Source organism: Pithys albifrons, chromosome 13, assembly GCF_047495875.1.
Source record: "Pithys albifrons albifrons isolate INPA30051 chromosome 13, PitAlb_v1, whole genome shotgun sequence".
Taxonomy (NCBI): Eukaryota; Metazoa; Chordata; class Aves; order Passeriformes; family Thamnophilidae; genus Pithys; species Pithys albifrons.
Window position 1 is genome coordinate 19,368,947 of NC_092470.1, and position 19,636 is coordinate 19,388,582.

General features: G+C 48.7%; 2 protein-coding genes across 4 annotated transcripts in view; one reads left to right on the forward strand and one right to left on the reverse strand.

Annotated features, from left to right (window-relative positions):
* The first annotated feature begins 1,461 nt into the window (after positions 1-1,461).
* On the forward strand, positions 1,462-11,780 carry HACD3 (3-hydroxyacyl-CoA dehydratase 3). The gene is made up of 11 exons (XM_071568919.1): positions 1,462-1,588; positions 2,172-2,214; positions 3,286-3,359; positions 4,668-4,832; positions 5,656-5,707; positions 6,138-6,248; positions 6,853-6,980; positions 7,454-7,566; positions 8,070-8,176; positions 8,781-8,912; positions 9,825-11,780. Exons 1-11 carry the CDS (start codon positions 1,502-1,504, stop codon positions 9,899-9,901), a joined length of 1,089 nt encoding a protein of 362 aa, XP_071425020.1. The 5' UTR covers positions 1,462-1,501; the 3' UTR covers positions 9,902-11,780.
* INTS14 (integrator complex subunit 14) overlaps positions 9,340-19,636 on the reverse strand; it is a 29,210-nt gene continuing 18,913 nt past the window's right edge. For 2 of the 3 annotated variants that reach the window (XM_071568917.1, XM_071568916.1), the window contains 10 exons: positions 19,505-19,612; positions 17,978-18,133; positions 16,864-16,982; positions 16,305-16,447; positions 15,341-15,433; positions 14,702-14,846; positions 14,315-14,448; positions 14,095-14,213; positions 13,650-13,715; positions 9,340-12,709 (listed from right to left, as the gene is read on the reverse strand). In XM_071568917.1, coding sequence (XP_071425018.1) covers positions 12,455-12,709; positions 13,650-13,715; positions 14,095-14,213; positions 14,315-14,448; positions 14,702-14,846; positions 15,341-15,433; positions 16,305-16,447; positions 16,864-16,982; positions 17,978-18,133; positions 19,505-19,612 — 1,338 coding nt within the window. In that variant the 3' untranslated portion in view covers positions 9,340-12,454. Of the gene's footprint in view, positions 12,710-13,649; positions 13,716-14,094; positions 14,214-14,314; positions 14,449-14,701; positions 14,847-15,340; positions 15,434-16,304; positions 16,448-16,863; positions 16,983-17,942; positions 18,134-19,504; positions 19,613-19,636 lie in introns of those variants that run through there. The other variant, XM_071568918.1, reaches the window with a different exon arrangement.

Sequence of the window (19,636 nt, forward strand, 5' to 3'; positions counted from 1 at the left end):
CAGGGCGCCGCCTGCCGGCCGGGAGGACCGAGATCCGGGGGGCGACACCCACGTGGGACACGGGACAGGGGACACGGGACAGGGGACACGGGACAGGGGACACGGGACAGGGGACACGGGACAGGGGGACCGGGACACGGGACACGCTCCTCACCCCTGGCACGGGGACTGGGACAGACACACACACACTGCACGATGCACGGCAGCCAGTCATGCAATCCCCTCCATCCTCCGTGCACCAGGACCTTGCAGTTTCAACACTCGCCCTATTTTCCCCGCAAAATGCTGCCATTTCCACACTGACACGCTTCCCACGGCAGGAAAAAACCCTCCCAGCTGCTAATAATGAGCTTTTGGCCCAGGGAACCTCAGGCTCCAGAGCAGTGACCCCCCCCAAACATCCCCAGGCTCCAGTGAAGTGACCCCCCAAACACCCCCAGCCTCCAGTGACCCCCAAAACACCCCCAGGCTCCAGAGCAATGATCTCTAAACACCCCCAGGCTCCAGTGACCTCCCCAGCTGCTCCTTCCTATACATCTGAATTTCCAAATTAAAGCCTCCTCTTGTCAAGTGAAGTCTTTTTGGACCCCTTATAAACCAGAAAAACTAACTTTGCTGCAGGTGCCCCCTCCTAAATGCAGGAGCAGGTGGAATTCCCCGGTCACACTGGGAGCTGATGGCTTTTTTCCCCACATGCTGCCCCAGAGGGTACGTGGGGTTTGGGTCCCAAAATTAAGACCACTGCTCCTGCTGTGCCCACCTTCCAGAGCAGCTGTGCAGTCCCGGGGCCGGCAGGGCTGGAAATGCTCCATCCAGGGCAGGGGGCACGGGCTGGTGTTTGCCACCGAGAGCCCTGAGGCTGGAAAGGGCCATGCCAGGCTGGGACTGGGGGAGGATGGATTTGCTGTTGGCTCTGAGGCTTCTGAGGGCTCTGAGGCTTCTGAGAACTCAGGGTTTCGAGGGCTCTGAGGGTTCTGAGGGCTCTGAGAGTTCTGAGGCTCTCTGAGGGCTCTGTGAGGGCTCTGAGGGTTCTGAGACTTCTGAAGATTCTGAGGGCTCTGTGAGAGTTCTGAGGGTTCTGTCAGGGCTCTGAGGGCTCTGTGAGAGTTCTGAGGGCTCTGAGAGTTCTGAGGCTCTCTGAGGGCTCTGTGAGGACTCTGTGAGGGCTCTGAGGGTTCTGAGGCTTCTGAAGACTCTGAGGGTTCTGAGGGCTCTGTGAGAGTTCTGAGGGTGCTGTCAGGGCTCTGAGGGTTCTGAGGGCTCTGTGAGAGTTGAGGGCTCTGTGAGAGTTGAGGGCTCTGAGGGTTCTGAGGCTCTGACGGCGGTGCGAGGGCTGTGAGGGTTCTGAGGCTTCTGAAGACTCTCAGAGTTCTGAGGGCTCTGAGGCTTCCAAGGGCACTGAGGGCTCTGAGCCGCCCCCCCCCGCGCATGCGCAGCGGCCCGGCCGGCGCGGCGCGCAGTGCGCAGGCGCGCGGGGCCCCCCAGGCCGGGCGGTGCGGACATGGCGGGGCCCAGCCTGAGGCCGCACGTGCACTGGGCACAGCGGCACCGACTGCTCTTCCTGCGCGTGGAGCTCAGCGACGTGCGGGTACGGGGACAGCGGGGACACCTGCGGGGGGGCAGCTGCGGGGGACACCGGGGGGACACGGGAGGGACACCTGCGGGAGGGACACCGGGGGGACACTTGCGGGGGACACCTGCGGGGGACACCTGCGGAGGGACACGGGAGGGACACCAGAAGGATGCCTGTGGGAGGAACACTGAGGGGGGACACCTGTGGGCGACACGGAGGGGACACCGGGGGAACACCTCCCGGCGACACACCTGCGGGGAGACACGGGCGGGACACCTGCGAGCACCAGGACGCACACACAGGGGCACCCGAGGGGAACACCTGCGAGGGGGGAGACTCACCTGGGGGCACCTGTTGGGAGGACGCGCATGGGGACACCCGGGAGGGACTTACCTGTGCGCGGGGGGAGACATGTGAGGGACACCCGGGGGGTCACCTGCGAGGGGGGACTAACCTGGGGACACCTTGGGCACTCACCTGCGGCCCCTCGAGGGCTGCCCCTGCCCACGGGCAGCGCGGGGGACCCTCGGCAGGGTGTGGGGGTCGGGGCAGTGCTGTGGTGGTGTGTGAGCTGCCAATACGTGTTCTCCCCCCACAGAACCCGGACATCACCATCACCGACAATGTCCTGCACTTCAGAGGTAGGGGTTTCCTCTGGGGGGGCTCAGCCTGCCCCCTGCCTGCTGTGGGGTGACCCTACCAGGGGCTGCCCGCTCCCCAGCGGTGCCAGGAGCCACCCTGATGGGCATGTTTGGGTTTGTGGGGTTCCCACCCACAGCCCTCTGTGTTCCAGCCCTGGGAACCACAGCACGCCCTGTCTTATCTCACAAGAAAACCCCAACGTCCCCATATTTAAATCCCAGTGGAATTTCCGTGTGTCCTCCCTATCCTGGGTCAGCCAAACCCTGGACACAGCTCACAGGAGTTTTCCCTTGCACAAAGACCTTGTGTGCAACTGTTATCGAGCCTCCCCATCAGGAACTAGTGATCCATTTGGAAGGTAAAGCAGGTCTCGCCCTAAGGAGTTGGTTTATGGGCAGCTGGGCAGCTGCACATTCCAGCAGGCTGGTTGGCATGTTGCTGTTTTTATGGGGTTTTCCTCCTTTATTTCTGCTGGATTTCCTTAAGATCCCCCTGTGGGAGCTGCTGCCTGCCCGGTGTGCCGCAGCTGGGCCATTTGATAGGAGGGTGCTCCACATCGTGTTCCTTTGGGATCAGTTTTCGGTGTGGAAGGGTGGGGATCAAACACAGTGGGCAGGGTGTTTGGAGCCCTTCCAGGGTCAGGACTTGTGTGGGAAATGAAAAATGGATGTGCCCTTCTGCCCTTGGGAGGGACTCCCTGTATCACTCCTGGGGACCCAGCAGGCACTGCCTCCCTGGGTGCTCCTTCATCAGTGCAGAGGTTGGTCCCCCATTTCAGATGGATTTGAGTGAGCCATGAACAGCCTTTTGAGCCCCTTTTTTAGGGAATCTCACACTGCCTTCCTGCAGTGAGGACCCTTTTCCAGAGGTGCAGACTTAGAGCACCTTTAGCTGCTGACTCCTGCTCTGCCCCTCCAGCCACATTTTGGTGTCTTCCCTGTTAGTCTCCCGCAAGGCAGGGGAAGTGCTGTGAATAACTGCTCAATGTTTCTGTGCACAAAGCATCCTGTGCAGGTGGGGGGTGTGGAACTGGCTGGCACCTTCACACTGACTTAATTCTTGTCTTTTAGCTCAGGGTCATGGTGCCAAAGGGGACAACATCTACGAGTTTGAGATCGAGTTCCTGGAGCCAGTGGAGCCTAAGGTAGGTATTTTTATTATTCAAACTCTTGAAAGGAAAATTGCTCTGTGTTGAGATTATAAATATGCATTTTAGATTTTCCTGGTGACTCCATAACTGCTGCAAACTACAAGTTGTCTGTGCCAGACTTCCATCCCAGTGCTTGGCCACATTCCTGTCTTAATGCCAATCACCTCAGTGGAGCTGGTGCTTCCGTGGGGCAGCTTTAACAGACACAGGGCCTCACTTGTTAAACAGCAATTCTAAGTTTTTTAAAGAATTTAAAGCAGGCAGATAATGGGAGGATCTGGCAATGTGTTGTCTAATGCAGCCTTGACTGGGGAGCAGGGGAATGCTGGGCTGCAAAGTGGCAGTGTCATGTTTTATGGCTGCTTTTGCAGCTTGTCAAAGGAAGAGAGTCATGAGAACTCCTGTTTCTGGCTGGTGCAGATTTCTTAGGTTGTGATACATTGTGGCCCTGTTGCAGAAATGTTTCCCTAATTCCTGTTGCAGTCTGGAAGGAGAGAGCTCAGCTGGAAGAGCCGTCCCTCTGCCTTAGGGGTGGCTGTGAGGTCTGTCCTTCCCTCCCAGAGCTGTCAGGGGAAAAGGACACCTCGAGGCTGTGCTACCTGGGCAGGATTTGTGCTGCTTGTTCCTGGCTGAGATGGGGATATTTGCAGTCAGACCTGGGGCCACCGTTCACCTTTGCTGCTCCAGCCAGGGAGGACATGCTGGAACAAATTCCCAAGGTGTGGCTGCTGCCAGGTGTGGAGTGTCAGACAGGGAACAGCTCCTGGTTCCAGGGCCTGGTCCCCACTTTGTCACCTGCCTGGCCCCCAGTATGGGAGAGATGCCTGTCACTGCCTGTGCCTGTCCCCTGTGCTGGCACGCACGAGCTGTGCTGTGAGCCAGGCCTGCAAGGCAAGTCCTTGCCTCTGCAGAGCAGCCTCCTTCCAAAAGCTGTCACTGAGTCACTGTGGAGGGACTGGGGGAGAACAGACTGAGTTCTGTGGAGCTGCAGATGGTTGGGACCAGGAATTATTGCAGGCCAAGGTTTCCTCCTTTAGATTTGACGTGCACCATGAGTTCCTCTGGCTGGTGCCAGGCTGGCCAGCAGTGAGATGGAGCCTCTGATAGGCAAGGACAAGGCACAGCAGCTGTAAATCACAGCTTCAGCCTTCAGCTGTGTGAGGGGCCCTTTGCTTCCATGCCATGGCTGGCAGACGGAGATGCTTGTGCTGCAGCAGTTTGTGCCATCCCTGCCTCCTTGGCAGGGAGCACTTGGGTATCAACTCCATCTCAGAGCTCATTTCCTGGGACTTCTGCCCTCAGCCTGTATGCAGGATGACCCAAAGGCAGCTGAACATCACTGTGCAGAAGAAGGAGAGTAACTGGTGGGAGAGGCTGACCAAGCAGGAGAAGCGCCCGCTGTTCCTGGCTCCCGACTTCGACCGCTGGTTGGATGAGTCGGATGCAGAAATGGAGCTGAAGGAGAAGGTCAGTGCTGTGGGCATGTGTGGCTTGTGCTGCCAGTTACAAAGGGGAGCATTTCCTGCAGATCCATGGGGAATTGGTTGCACTGTTCCAGCTGTAAGCAGGAATTCGGAAATAGGCAGATTTCTGGCTGCAATCAGAACTGGTGGCCTTGTGCTGGCTCCTTACCTTGCTCAGGGTCCTGACCCAGAGCAGGATCATATCCCTGTGCCATGGGGAGCCCAGAGGCATTACTTGTCTGGAAGCAGGATTTCTAAGGCTTCCCTGAGCCACTGGACTGGCCCTGCTGGTGCATTCCCAGCTGAGCAGCTTGCTGCAGTGGGGAGGTGCAGGACTGGATTGGAAGGGACTTGAGCAGACCACATTCCTGCAAATCCCTTTTACAACAAACACTGCCCTGTTCCCCGCCCAGCCATGGGCTTAGCTTGGAGCAGAGAGGGGCATTGCAGTGCCAGGAGCAGTGGGGAAGGGCAGGCAGAGAGCCTGGGCTGGGTGTTCTCAGTGCCTTTCAGGTTGCTGGTGGGTGATATAAGAAACGGCACAGTAATAACTGAAAATTATTACAGAAAATGGAGGCCTCTTCAGCAAAAGCATCTAATTACTAGAACAAAACACGCTGAAGGCAGGCTCATGGATTAACACCCTCTGGCTTTTACAGTACCATAATTTCTGGATGATTAATGTGCTCTTTTTTTGCCAGTGAAAATTTACACCTTCCAGCAACTGGCTGCTTAGCTGAGTTTTGAACTAGCTCTGCAGTAGTGCAGTTAACAAATCACTGGCTAATTACAGTAACAGCCTTTAAAACCTTATCCTTCATCTTAAGGAAGAAGAAAAGATTAACAAAATGAAAATAGAATCCAGAGTCCCAAAAGATCGTAAGTAACTGTGTCTTTGTGATGGGTAGAGTGGGGTTTAGACAGTTTGTCACTCTGAGACCTTTGTGGTGGGTAAAGTGGGGTTTAGACAGTTTGTCACTCTGAGACCTTTGTGGTGGGTAAAGTGGGGTTTAGACAGTTTGTCACTCTCAGATGTGAACCTCTTAAGGAGCAGTTTGGAGTGGGTTGGTGTGTCTTGGAGGGAGATCTTTGAATTGTGAGCTATTAGAAATTTCATAAAAATGGGCTGCAGTTTCTAAGGAATGTGAAGAATCTGACCAGCAAAAACTGAGTCCCATCAGGAGGTAGAAGCAGGCAGAGCCCCCAGTGCACACAACAACCTTTTCCTTGTAAGCTTTACTGTCAGCCTGGGCTGCAGAAGTGTTCCCTTTGTGCTCTGCTCACCTGATGTGTTTATTACTGATTTTAGCTTTCAAACACCTGAAGAAGGGATACCTGGTCATGTATAATCTTGTACAGTTTTTGGGATTCTCCTGGATTTTTGTGAACATGACAGTACGACTGTTCATCTTAGGAAAAGGCAAGTAAAAGTAAAAAGTACTTTTATTTACCCTGGGAGTTTTGGGTTGGTTTTTAGTGTTGTTTTTAAGACTTTCTAAATAGCAAAATCCAAAGGGAGACATATTTAGGAACAAGACCATGAGCACATCACCAGAGCACAACAAAAGCCTCTCAAAGGCCATCACAGTGTCAAGGGGAAGAAAATAGTGGCCTCTTGTAAATCACAGCTGTGTTCTCTGATGGGTGGTATTTGTGCTCTGCCAGGATCACTGCTAAAGAACTCAGCTAGTGTTGGTGTTTTTGAAAATGATCTGGGCAGAATATTTTGGTTTTGAAGCAAGAACAGTCCATTCTGTTGAGGTACAGCACTATTGCTTTTTTGGTAGAGTTGTTACTGAAATAGCTCATGATCCTTCTGTGTGTGAAATGGAGCACTTGAGCAGCATTTCTGGCCCACCTGCTGTGAGTTCAGGATAAGGCCTATACAGAAGTTACATAATTATGCATCATGTTTTCTCCAGATACAACTCAAATCCTGGTTCACAGCCTGTGCTGCTGCACCAGCTTCCTGAGCATGGAAATTCATTTGTTCTCTAAAATGGCTCGTTTTCTGTGTCTTGCAGATTCCTTCTATGACACATTTCACACTATTTCTGATATGATGTATTTCTGTGAGACCCTGGCATTAATGGAGATCATGAATTCACTGATAGGACTGGTCAGAGCACCTCTGATACCTACTGTTCTGCAGGTAATATTTTAAAATTCTTCTTGCTCTTACATTTAAAGTAAATGTTTATTTTTCACAAGTTTGAGACTCCTAAAATGAGTCCCACAGCCTCATTGGCACTGGACTGGAGGATTTATTATTCCAGAGCCTTGGCTGTGTAGGCTCCCTTCTTCCCAAGAAGCTCCAGGAGTGCAGGACAGCAAAAGGAAGAAGCTGATGAAAAATACATGATTTTGATTTGGTGTCAGTGCCCTTTTTTATCCTGGTTGTGGTGCTTGTGCATAAAAATGAGGATGGATGATTTCAGGCTGGGCCCCTTGGACTGTACCCAGATTCAGGATGCCCCCTCGTGAGCAACAGGGCACAGCTCAGCTCCAGAGCCAGTTGTGTGCTCAGATGTGTGAAGAGCAGATTTCTTGTGTGCTTTTGACAGAAGGACTTGCCCTTTCTGTTGGTGAAGTGTGACTGTTGCTTAATTTGTTTTTCTTAAACAGATATTTGGAAGAAATTTCGTTTTGTTTGTTATCCTTGGAAGTTTGGAGGAAATGCAGAGCAAACCTGTGGTGTTCTTCATATTTTACTTCTGGAGTATCACTGAGCTGTTCAGGTTGGTGGGATCTGTCCCTTAGCAGGTTTGCACAAAGCACTGTGGTGGTTCCCAAGAACTTTCTGGGAAAGATTTTATCTTTATACCTTTTGGAAGAGTGGCATTAGTGCAGTGGCCCCAGAGGGTGAAAGCTCCTTGAGTTGTGGATTGTCACAGCCTTCCTAGGAGGTTCCATCTGCCCAAAGCTGGGACAGGGCTGGAGTCTCTGACACTGCCCCGGTTCTTTTTTTCTTCTTATCCACTGTTAGATGAGGTGTTCTCTTTGACAAGAAGTATCTTGAAAGGTTTATCAGGCAGCCAGGCCGTTACCTCCATCCATGTGGTCACAATAATAGCATGAGTTCTGTGAACTGCCACTCCACTGTGTGTCCATCGCCACCCACAGCAACAGCACCTGGAATATTCTCCTGCCAGGTGGGAATTGTGTTGACCACACAGTGTGCAGACACAAGAGTACCTGCAGCATTTTAAACCATGCCTGTTTGTTCCCACACTGGCTGTAGGTATCCCTATTACATGCTTTCTTGCATGGGAATTGAGTGGAAACCACTAACCTGGCTCCGTTACACTGTCTGGATCCCTCTCTACCCCTTAGGGGGCTTGTCAGAAGGTATGTCCAAAAAAGACAGTTTCATAAGTAATGAATTCAAAGCTGGGCAAATAACTCAGTGTTTTTTTTGGCTGCTAGACTTTAAAATAATAAAATAGAACAGCAGATAAATAGATTTGCTTTGAGGGGAACCAAATATAAACATTTTGTCTTTGATACTGAATCACTGCATGTGCTGGGCTGACACCAGCTCACAGATCTGGACATTGTCTTGTCATTGCAGAGGACAGGCAGGGGCTGATTGTTGTAGTTGCATCTGTCAGGACCCGTGTGTGGGAGCCAGGAGGAGGTTTGGGCATTGCCCAACGCCCAGCAGGGGAGGGACTGTGCCTGTTTCATTGCTGTGGGTATTTCTGGATGGTAAATCCTGCTGGCACAGCCCTGGGGCTGCAGCTGGGTGTGAGACAGTGTCTCACCAGGCAGGTTCAGTGCTGCACTGCCTCAGCCAGCTGCTTCCCACCATGCTCCATGTTAAACAGCCTTAAAATTGGTGTAATTAATGAGAGACAGCAAAGAAGAAGGGAATGTCCTGAAATAGTTGGTGTGGGCTGGGTAACTGTGTGTTTTATCTGGGTTTGATAATGCTGGTGACCTTTGCTTTCAGCTGTCTGTATCGTCCAGTCCATCCCAATCTTCAGTGAAACAGGGAAATTTAGTCTGGGATTGCCCAATCCACTGAATGTCACGATCCAGTTCCCATTTGTGCTTCAGTTGTATCTTATAGCCTTGTTTTTAGGTAAGGATTTCGTTGTGTTTCTCAGTATTGAAATATAAAGGCCAGTTCCCTCTGAATAAGTAGATTTTTCAAAGAAAATTAAATTCCTGCATCTTGGGGACCACAGCAACACAAAATTGCTTGAGGTTAAACATCATCCTTGTGGCTTGTTCATGTAAATTTGTCAGTGATGGAGGGGAACTGATTAGCCCTCCAAGAAGGAGACCTTGGTAGCAAATTAGCAGCATTAACTTGGGTTACAAGAATAATTTTTATATGTATTTATAACCTTAGTGTATTTAGTTTCAACTTTTATGTGGTATTTGAGCTTTGGAATGATTTAGTGGAAATCTAAATATAATTTCAAATGAAAGCAATTTGGTTAAACATTGCAGTATAATCACAAATGTAATATGAAGTCATGTTTTTCCAGGAAACAATACAGAAGGCTCTTTAAATAGTGTATTTAAAGAAGGAAGGTGCTGGATACGTACTTGGTTTCTGGTGTTACACTTTTAAACACAGTTTAACTTTGTTGTAGGCACACCCTGGGCATGCACAGCTCACCACAATCTCACCCAGGATTTCAAACTGCACTCTCACATATGTCTCTCTTTCAGAGATGTTGCTTAAACCGAGTTGCACTCTGAAATACCTGTTTCCTCCTCCACAGCTCTGCACAGTGGGTGTCACAACTTTTCAAAGGTGCCAAACCACCCTCCTGGGCAGCCAAACCAAACAGCCTGTGCAGCAACTCACCCAGCAAGAAAACACTTGCCTTTGCTCTCAGTGCCACACACCCCCTGAAATGATTTATTTCTCTGTGGTGGGTTGGTTGGTTGGTTTCTGGTATTGTTTTTTTAGAGCTGGTACAGCAAAGTAGGATGAAAAAGATGCAATGATGTCCTACCTACACACTTGGTTCTTTTCCAGGGGTATTTGTAAACTGCCGTCACCTCTACAAGCAAAGGAAACAGCACCTTGGACCAAAGAAGAGAAAGATGAAGTGAAGGAGGACTGCACTGCTTTCTTATCTCACCTGATGACAAGATAAGCCTCTTATTCCTATGGTTTTACCCTCTGTAATGTAAAGAATTTTGTAAAATGAAATGACCACGCTAGATTTCATGTTTTCATAGTGACATTCCCATATTCTGGATTTTGTTCCCTTTCCAGCATCTATGCATGGCATTTACCATTGCACATTTAAACTTATATCCTGTCAACCAGCATATTAGAAAGAAATCCTGTTATCTGCATATGATATGCTTATAATCAGTGGAGCAGCACTAAATAGAAATAGTGTTTATCTTTTAAATGGAGACTTGCTCTTTCAATATTGCATGCAGACAGGGCTCTGGGGTTGGGATATGCCCTTAGCTGGCCTGTGCTGTGCCTGGGGTGCATCCTGATGGCAGGAGGGGCACAGTGACACCCCTGTGGATGGGCAGTGCTTGGGGGTTTATCAGCCACTGGGGTAAACTTGCTCAGCAACTCCCCCTTTCCTTCTGCAGCAAAGTGATGCTGCACAATTAAAACTGGAAGTAGCTAATGCTGATTTAAATGCTATCACTTAGTCTGTTTCTAGTTCAGCCTTAAGAGAACAGAGTGCTGTGTGGACCTGTATTCCTGTAGCAACACATCCTATCCAGTCATCAGGCACAGGGAGCTGCCACTCTGAGGCAGAAACGCTTTCCTGGTTGGCAAAGCAAGCACTGAAACAGAACAAAATAAGGAAATGTAGGTACAATTTCTCCTGGTGTGTGAACCCCAAAGAACTCCATCCCACCCCTGCAAAGGGGAATGTGGAACTGCTGAGGGAGATGGGGCTCCCCTGATGGATCCTTGCAGGGCTGTGGCTCCTGGATTTATGGCCCTGAGCAAGGCACCAAAATTGCTTTTCTACTTCCACTTAGGGCTGGAGCAGAGAGGTTGGTGAGTGTGGTCTGAGTGGCCCTGGTGGGATGGAGCAGGGCTCAAATAAACTGTATTATTTATATAGCACTTATCAAATCTCAGTCAGGGAGATCCCACACAGGGTTTGAAGGACCCTGTTCTCTCTGCTTGCTTTAAACAGCAGCAGAGCACAAGAGGAGCTCCCCCCACACATTGCAGTTCATCTGCTGTCTCACCTGCAAGCCCTGGTTTCACAGCTGACTTTATTTCAGGGTGCCCTTTGCCCCAGCCTCCCACAGCTCATCCCACATCCCTCTGGCCTCCTTAATCCTGTTCAGAATTGCACAGAAAGTTTACTCCAAACTGCACTGGGCTTTGAACAGCTTGTTTCCCAACTGCCACTGCCCCAGGGCACTGCAGAGCAATGCCAGCAGTCCAGGTTAGCTTAGTGCCATGTTCCTATTTGTCTTTTTCTACTGTAAAACAATAGGAATCCTCCAGAAGATTATTTTCTATACAAAAAGTAACAAACAGCATAATGTTTGTGGTATGGACCCAGTGATTGTTACTGTAAAGGAAAGGAAGGAGTGTTGAGAGTAACAGAGAACCAGTTCAAGCTCCACACTGCACTTCCCAAACTGTGTTCTCTCCACAAGAGGTGTGATCCAGCTTCTCTTTGGGGATACTCCTGCTCAAGGGAGAGCACAGCTGATTACTCAGGAGAGCTGAGCACTACTTACACAATATTTCACTGAGCACACACTGTACTTGTGTTTGAGGTATGTCAGAGGATTGAATGAGCTGAGCAGCAGAACAGCAAGGATCACTTTCATACTTTAATTTCTCCGCTGGGCATTGAAACTTCTGTTATGAAATCTGTATGTATTCATCAGTGAAACTGTGGTACTTAGTGCAGGCTGTCATGGATCCTACACTACTGAATTTTAGTCCTTCAGAAAGAATGTGTTTCTATTAATAAAGATTTACAACCAACTTTTGCTTTACTTCAGTTGTTCTTTCCCTGCCCATGAGAACTTGTATAATTTGGTGTTTTAATGTGTGATAAATAGCTGGGAGCTGAGCCTTCACCTGGTCAATGTTTTAGGCCATAGGGCCTGGCTGCTGTGAAAATGGAACAAATCCAACTTAAACTTTCAAGAAGAATTCCTATTTATTAATATTACGCAAATAAAAAACACATTTCCCAAGATTAAGTTACTTTCACAAGACAAGCACTGCAGTGCAGGTGGTAACACCCACGCTGGCAGTGCAGGCTGTAGAGTTGGGCATAAAATAAGAGCCAACCCTTGAAATCAGCTGTCTCTGGTCTTGCTTCTCACGCACTTTCTTTGGACTGACCAGTTGGAGTATCAAGTGTAGTAGCTGCCTTTTAGGTGCTCTTACCAGCGAGTTCAGTTATGCAGTAACCTCACTGTGGGGAGGCCAAAAGCCAAGGGCATTTTTTGTCCTCTCTTCACATCCTGAATAACTTCCACCCATCATCCAACACCATAACTGGCTTTCGGACACTCACCACAGTTTCCAGCTCTGAAGCCACCACGACCTAAGTACGTTTGTTTAGAGAGCACTGACACAACATCCCAGACAGGACAAGAAAGTCAGCACCACTCCAGCCTGAGTTCAGAGGAGCCCCCAGGAGGGCGAGCTCACATCCTGTCGGTGGTGCTGCTGCTGGAGAAGTCTGTGTGCAGCGGGGCGATGTTGTGGTCGTAGGCGGCGTACTCGGAGGCGCCGGTGCTGGCCACCTTCAGCTGCTGCGCGGCGTGCGTGAGCTGGAAGGCGGCGTCGGGGTGTGCCGTGTCGGGCAGGAGGGTGCACTCCCTCTCCAGCATGTCTGCCACGCCCTTCAGCAGCTCCAGGAACCCGAAGGCCAGCGCTGCCTTCCGCAGCCGGTTCAGCTCCTGCCAACACAGACAGACGCCCCTGGGAAGCGGCTCCAGCCTTGACACGAAACGTGGGTTCTCTTGTTTTAAACTGAAGTTATTCATGTTATTCAGTTCAGCTGCTGGAAACTGCCTGGCTGTTCAGGAGGCAAAAAGTGCCCCAGGGCTGAGGATGATCACAGTGGCACAACTGAACAGCTGGTTTGCCCTTGAGCCCTTCCTAAAAATCCCCTCTTCTCCCTTTTGTGCATGCAGCTGTTGCACCTGCCTGCTCTGTCTGTGCCTTGCAGGGCTCCAGCTGAGGCTCCTCTGACTGACTGACTGACTGACTGCTGCCTTTGACCAGTGTCCAAACACTGATACATTGATTTGTCCTCACTATAAACTGAGCAGTGCTCGTGTGCACTTAGGCAGGGCATTCATCTTGGAGTCTCTGGGGGCTACAATACTAAACTGCTTCAGCACAAAACCTGCAAGAGGGACAATTATTTCCAGCTACAGTCTAGTTATGGATTACTGTGACGTGGCCAGATGTGCCTGGAATTTTGTCTTTCCCTGCTTCAGCTGTAGATAAAAATGCAGAAGACACTGTCAGACTCAGAGTGACACCTGTGCTCCTGTTTCTTTTGATCCCTCAGTTTATCTCTGCCTGGACAACAGCATAAAATCTGTAAAGAAGTTCACCATGGAAGCAGCAGAGTCATGAGGGACATCTGTAAGTATGACATGTCTGTGCCACCCTGCCAGAAAATGTGGTGGCAGGGAAACCAGACCCCCTTGTTGCACCTTAACCAGGCTGTAAAATGACCCAGGCTACAAAATGACCCAGGCTGTCTCCTTTACAGAACACCTGCACTTTTACAACCCCACAGGCCTGCACAGAACACCCACAGACACAGACAGTGTTCCTCTGTTCAATGCATGGTTCAGACTTGGGCCAGCCTGCAATGTTACTCACTTTATAGAAGGTCTGAGTTTTTTCAGGGAGTTTTCTTGCATTTCTCAAGATCTTCTGTACATCTGTCTGCAGAAAAGAGGAAAAAAAATTACAATAATCTTGGCAACTGCTGGGGGAAGCTGCAGAAAAACCCCTCAACTCTTTATTGATAAATTATCCTGGCCATTGACAGGACTGCAGCTCACAAAGGCTGAAACATAAATGGTAATTATACTAAATCCAATCAACCAAGCCAGATGCTACACTGGAGACAGAGCTTCCATTAAACAAGCTATGCCTTCTGATTGCATTTTAATCATGACATTGTAAAGAGGCAGTGCTTATAAAAATGAAAGAAAAGCAATAAAGCAATTACATCAAACAGTCAAGACACACACAGACTCCACACTCCTGCTAAGATGGCAACTGCTGCTCCAAGTGAAGCATCACAGCCTCATCCCTTTACCTGGAGGCCACTTGGTTTGATCCAGACTGTGACGTTCTGGGCGTAGCTGCGCTTGTTCTTGGGCTGCAGGGGGAAAGGGCTCTTATTGTCATCCTCCCCATAGGGGTTTTCTTTTGCATCTGGGAGGAAAAAAGAGAATAAAGGCACAACAACTAAGGGTTGGCAGGACCATGCACACAACACTGAATGTGCAGGAGTGCTCAGAGCAGTGTGGCAGTACCTGAAATGGGCCCCAGCTGTGCCATCTTCCCCAGCCATGGCAGGGGCTCAGGACCAGGCTCAAAGAGAGACATCATGAGGTTGGATTTCTTCTTGCTATCAGCTTGTGAATAAAGCATTCCATACCACTCTGGCCTATGGAAAAGAGCAAATCCCCAAAGGCTGAAAATCTTCCACCCCTCTGCCTAGAGTTTGCCTCCCTCCCACTGTGTGGGGGCTCAGTGTTTGCAACTGGTGCTGGCAGAAACAGATCTGTGATTAAAAATCCACAGCTTTGTCTGGCAGTGCAGAGTTCTGCACAGAACACAGATATAAATAAGCACCATTTATAAATAAAGCATAAATGAGCAAAGTAAGAGATTTTTCAGGCAGACATCCAGCTCCATACCCCAACTGGACGACAGCCACCATGCCTTCCACTTTGAGGCTGCCATGCAATAAAACACAGAAGTTGGGGATTTTCCCAGCAATCTGATTAGCTGAATTCTCATCCTCGGTGTCATCTGTGATCCCAGGTCCCACCTCATCCCCTTCTGGGGAAGCAAAAAAGCAAAGAGAAAACACAAGAATCAATTCAAACACACTCGTTCCCCTTCCATGACACTGCCCCTTACTGTCTGTTATGCAAGAGTTAATTAATACTTTTGTAGAACAAACAAACAGCTGCTAAATGAAGTGCTTGGGCAAAGTGGCACAATAATGATACATAAATATTCCACTGCTTTGTACTCACAGGCATTAAATATTCATCTTGCACCACATATTTCTTGGCTCATTTTAATTTTTAGCTCTAAGTTCAGCATGTTCTATTAACAACAATGCTTTAAGGACCCTGATCCCTGCATGAACTTTCCAAAGAACACAAAAAGAAAGCTTGTGCTCAAGGTCTTAATTTTAATGTAACCTCACAAACATGACATCTGGCATTTTGATAAAACACAAAATCTGTGCTTTTAGACTAAACCAGCACAGACACTACAAGGGGAGCTTGAAGCAGTTCTTGCTGACAGAAACCAAACCTGCTCACCTCTGTTCAGTGCAATGGGCAGTACCAAGTGCCTGGACAAGACTGGAGGGCTGGAAATGTCAGCTATGTCTACAAACCCAACAATTTCTAGATCTGCGGGGAGACAACAGGTTTAAGTCAGATTTGAAAACAGCTGAACTGTATTGTGGCAATTCAACATCACCACTTCTTACCCTTCTGTGTTTTCTGAAGGAATGAGGTAGCACAGAGAACCCAAACCTCCCTAAATGTTAATAAGATACAAACATTCATACAGAATACCATGACTTTTTAAGATAAAAACAACTCCCATCACACAGATAGTGCTGCCCTCAAGTTGTGCTGCCTGACAAAGAGAATTGTGTACATTGATTTTTACTGTACACAACCCACTGCTGTTTCATAAAGGCCAAAGGAGAGGAAACAAACACCTGCTGCTCAGGGGAGCAGTGCACACTGATGGCAGGGCTGAGAAAGGCTTTTCTTTGCACAGTGGTTTTTAAAAATAATTTATTATTGGCAAGAAGTGCCAGCATGACAGACAACCTAAATCTCATGCTGCTTCATCAGTTCCTCCTGACTCCACCTCTCATGAATTCCTCAAAGAAACCTCCACAAAGATGCTGGTTTGTCTCACCTGATCCTGAAAATTCTTCCTGATAAAGGGAACTCTAATGAAAAATGCAGCCCCTTTACAACACATCTCCTCTCCTCCAAGAAGGTTAGGAGGATATTCATGGAAAGCAGCCTGTGGCTGTATCCCAGCCTCTCAAAACTGGCACCCTGAGCTCTGGAGGTGCCTCTGCCCTACCCCGGGCACACGTGGATCAAAGAGGATGATGTTCTTGTCCCCACACACCGAAAAATTACACTCAGTGACTGACCATTGCAGAGAAAACGTGGATGAAACAAGAACCACACAGGTGGTGGTGAAAAGGCAGAAATCAAATGGATTTAAGCAAAAAGGCAATCACAGATTCGTTACCTGTATTAATTGCTTTAGGAATGGGGTCTATCTCCTCATCTATGATGAAGGGCTCAGGTCTGGGGAACACTTGCACATCAGATGCCAGGTGGCCACACTTGAGAACGGCGTGGAATGGTGTGTAAGCCAGGTCTATCAGCTTCCTGGAACACAGCAGGTACCAAGGGAAACACAGGGCACACCAGAGGAGAACAGCTGGTCTGAAGCACACCCACTTGGGCCCCAAACCCCTCTGAACTAGTTAATTCAGTAGTTCCAGTCTTGCTAAATTATGAAACAAAGCAGCACGTTATGACACTGATGGCAAATGAACATTAATTGTGGAAATTACTGACTTCTGTCTGCCAAGCTAAGAAGTGCTATGGTTTGGTTACTAAATAATTAAAATAAATATTGACCTTAAGCAGTGAAGGTCAAAATGAAAATACATGTAACAAGATCATGAAATAAAAGGAAAAAGCATAATTAGAACATCTCCTATCACCAGATTTCATATTATGTTTGTTTTCCTTTAGAGATACAAACTGGGAACCTTCCCAAAGGCCTATTATCTACTAACCCAAACATGGACTGCACATTCTTCAGGCACAGGGGGCCATCAATGGTGAAAATCTGCCCCTCCCCGTTGTTTAAATCAATGAGCCGTTCCAGGCAGTCCAAGGAATCTGTGCTTTGAAGCTGAGAAAAAATAAAGGGAAATGTTTTTGTTGAATGTTCTTTTTACTCTTATTTATGAATCAGTATGATTTCAGAACAGCACAGCAAAAAGCAGCTGATTGGATGCCCTCATGGTTTTTTGTTATCTCACTGCTTTCCAAATAAAGCAACATTCTTGGTCTCCCAGGAAATGTTCTCTTATTACTTATCATAAATAGAAGATTTATTTGATACATTTTCCCAGTTATTCTGATATGTAGACAATGCTCCAATCCATCAGTTTAATGAAAAAGATCATCCTTGACAGAGACCTTGAAGCTGAGACATCTATTTGATGCCTAAGCAGAAAATCCTTTCGTGATGGACACGAGAATATTTGTGTCAAATCAAAAGCAATGCTATTAAAAAAACCTTTCCTGAGGAGCCTGAGTCAAACAGGCTTCCTTTTAAGCACTGTTTATTCAGCAGAATCCCAACTCCTGCAAAGATTTTTAAAGCTGGTATTGAGATTTGCAAGGGAAAGAGAAAAGTAAGAGAGAGAAAACCAAGACCTTTCCTTCAAAACCAAGGGGAGCTGTTTGGAACACTGGCTTGGAGCCTTGGAGTCCTGCTCTGTCACATTTCCCCACAAAGCTGTTGTACCTTAAGAGCTGAGCATCTCTGTGACAGAATTCACTTATCCAAGAATTTAACTGTGGGTTAAGAAAACCCCCAAGAGTAATTACCCCAATGTAATTAATGCCGTAATAACAGGGAAATTCAAATTGCAGAATATTCCCCAGGGAGGAACTGCCACAATTTATAAGGATTATTATAATAATGCAGTAGTAGTAGATAAAAACAGTGCAAAAATAAACTTTTTGGAAGCCACATTTGAGCCAACCAGTAACACAAAGCACCAGAACACCAAGTGAACCTCAAGCACGACAACACTGACAGATGTTTTGTGGTTAGTTTGGACAACACCATCAGTTCCCCCACCCAGCGGAGAGGAAGGGCCGTGCCGCAGACATCACCTCCTCCAGGTTGGCCATGCACATGACGTAGAGCTTGGACGGGAACGGGAAGGGCAGCGGGAAGCGGTTGCTGTCGCCGCGCTGCGAGTGCGTGGCCAGCGAGTGGCGCAGTGAGCCGCGACCGATGCCCAGGCAGCCGTCGGTGACCAGCACCACCTGCGGGCACAGGGACACTCAGGGACACTCAGGGACACTCCTGCATGGAAAAGCCCCGCTCACACTGCCACCCCACCCCACCCCACATTTCCTCCCCGGGGACGAGAGAGGAACCGCGAGTAAAACCTCCAGAAAACACGAATTGAAGACAGGACCCAAACATGCATTTTCTTGTCAATAGGTAAGTGCACTAAGACTGAAATTCCATAAAATTCCTTTTTAAGTGTACATGACTACAGCAGCCTGCTGGGCTGCCAGTGCCATGATCTAGTGATCAAAGTGGGGTTGGATCAAGGGCTGGACTTGATGATCTCAGAGGTCTCTTCCAACCCAACTGATTCCATGATTCTATTCTAGGATTCTAAGGATTCCAGGTTTGTTTCCAGATGGAAGATGAAGCCCATTTCTTCTGCAGAATCTGGAGGGCCACTCAACCTCCACTACAAGCCCCAGAAACCATAAAAAAGGAGCATTAACTATCTTAATTCTTTGCAAACACAGCTGCAGTATGCTCACATTTTGCAGTAGAACTACTGAAGCAAAATCACACACTTTTCACACCACAGTCACCCCTTGTGGACACCTGCACTAACACTGAATAATGGGATTATTTACACTCAGCTGATACCTGGAGCAGTAAAAGAGCTGCTCCTTCAACACTGCACAGCAACAGCAGGCAAGGTTTCTGGCTGAGAGGTGAGGAAAATCCAATCCAATCCAAACTCAATGTGTATTTGCTACATCCAGATCTGTAGTCTCTCTTCGTCCTCAGCCTCTCTCTCTGCAGTCCCCTCAGCTCCATCTGAACTTTGGTCACCAGGGATGTTTTCCACCAGCCCAAGACCCTGCACAGCACATTCCCCACTGCCTTTCATCACCCCACCACCTGCAGTCCCAGGACAACGAGCCCTGACACAAATGGGAGACCAAATTGTTGAGGTTTAATCTCTGCTTGGTTTTCACACCTTCCTAGTTCTTTGCTTTGAATGTTTGCTTTTCCCAAGTGCCCTTTACCCCTGTTGGATTAGGAAGTACTGCCTGACCTACAAACCTCTACCCTTTTCTCCTTAAGGAGGTTTGCTTGAGACACTTCCCAGCTCACTGAGCCACAGAAGTACTTCATCCTCCTCTGTTCATACTCCAGATCTATCCAAAACACTGACTCTGGTGGGTTTGTAGCACTGGCATGTCTGAGAGGACTCAACGTTTTCAAGTCACACCTACATTTCTAATGCAGCTTACAGGGATAGAATCACAGAATTGTGGAATGGCTTGGGCTGGAAGGGACTTTAAAGCCCACCCAGTTCCCATCCCCCTGCCAGGGATAGCTAAGCATGCTCTGCATTCCAAGGACAGGGAGATCAGGAGTACCTGGCATGGAATTGCTGCCCCCCACTCCTGCTGGACAATGTTGCACACCCCGAGCAGCGCCGACTCCAGGCAGGTTTTGTCATAGTCATCCATGTTGCTCAGGGCCTCCTGCAAAGACAAACACCACTGTCA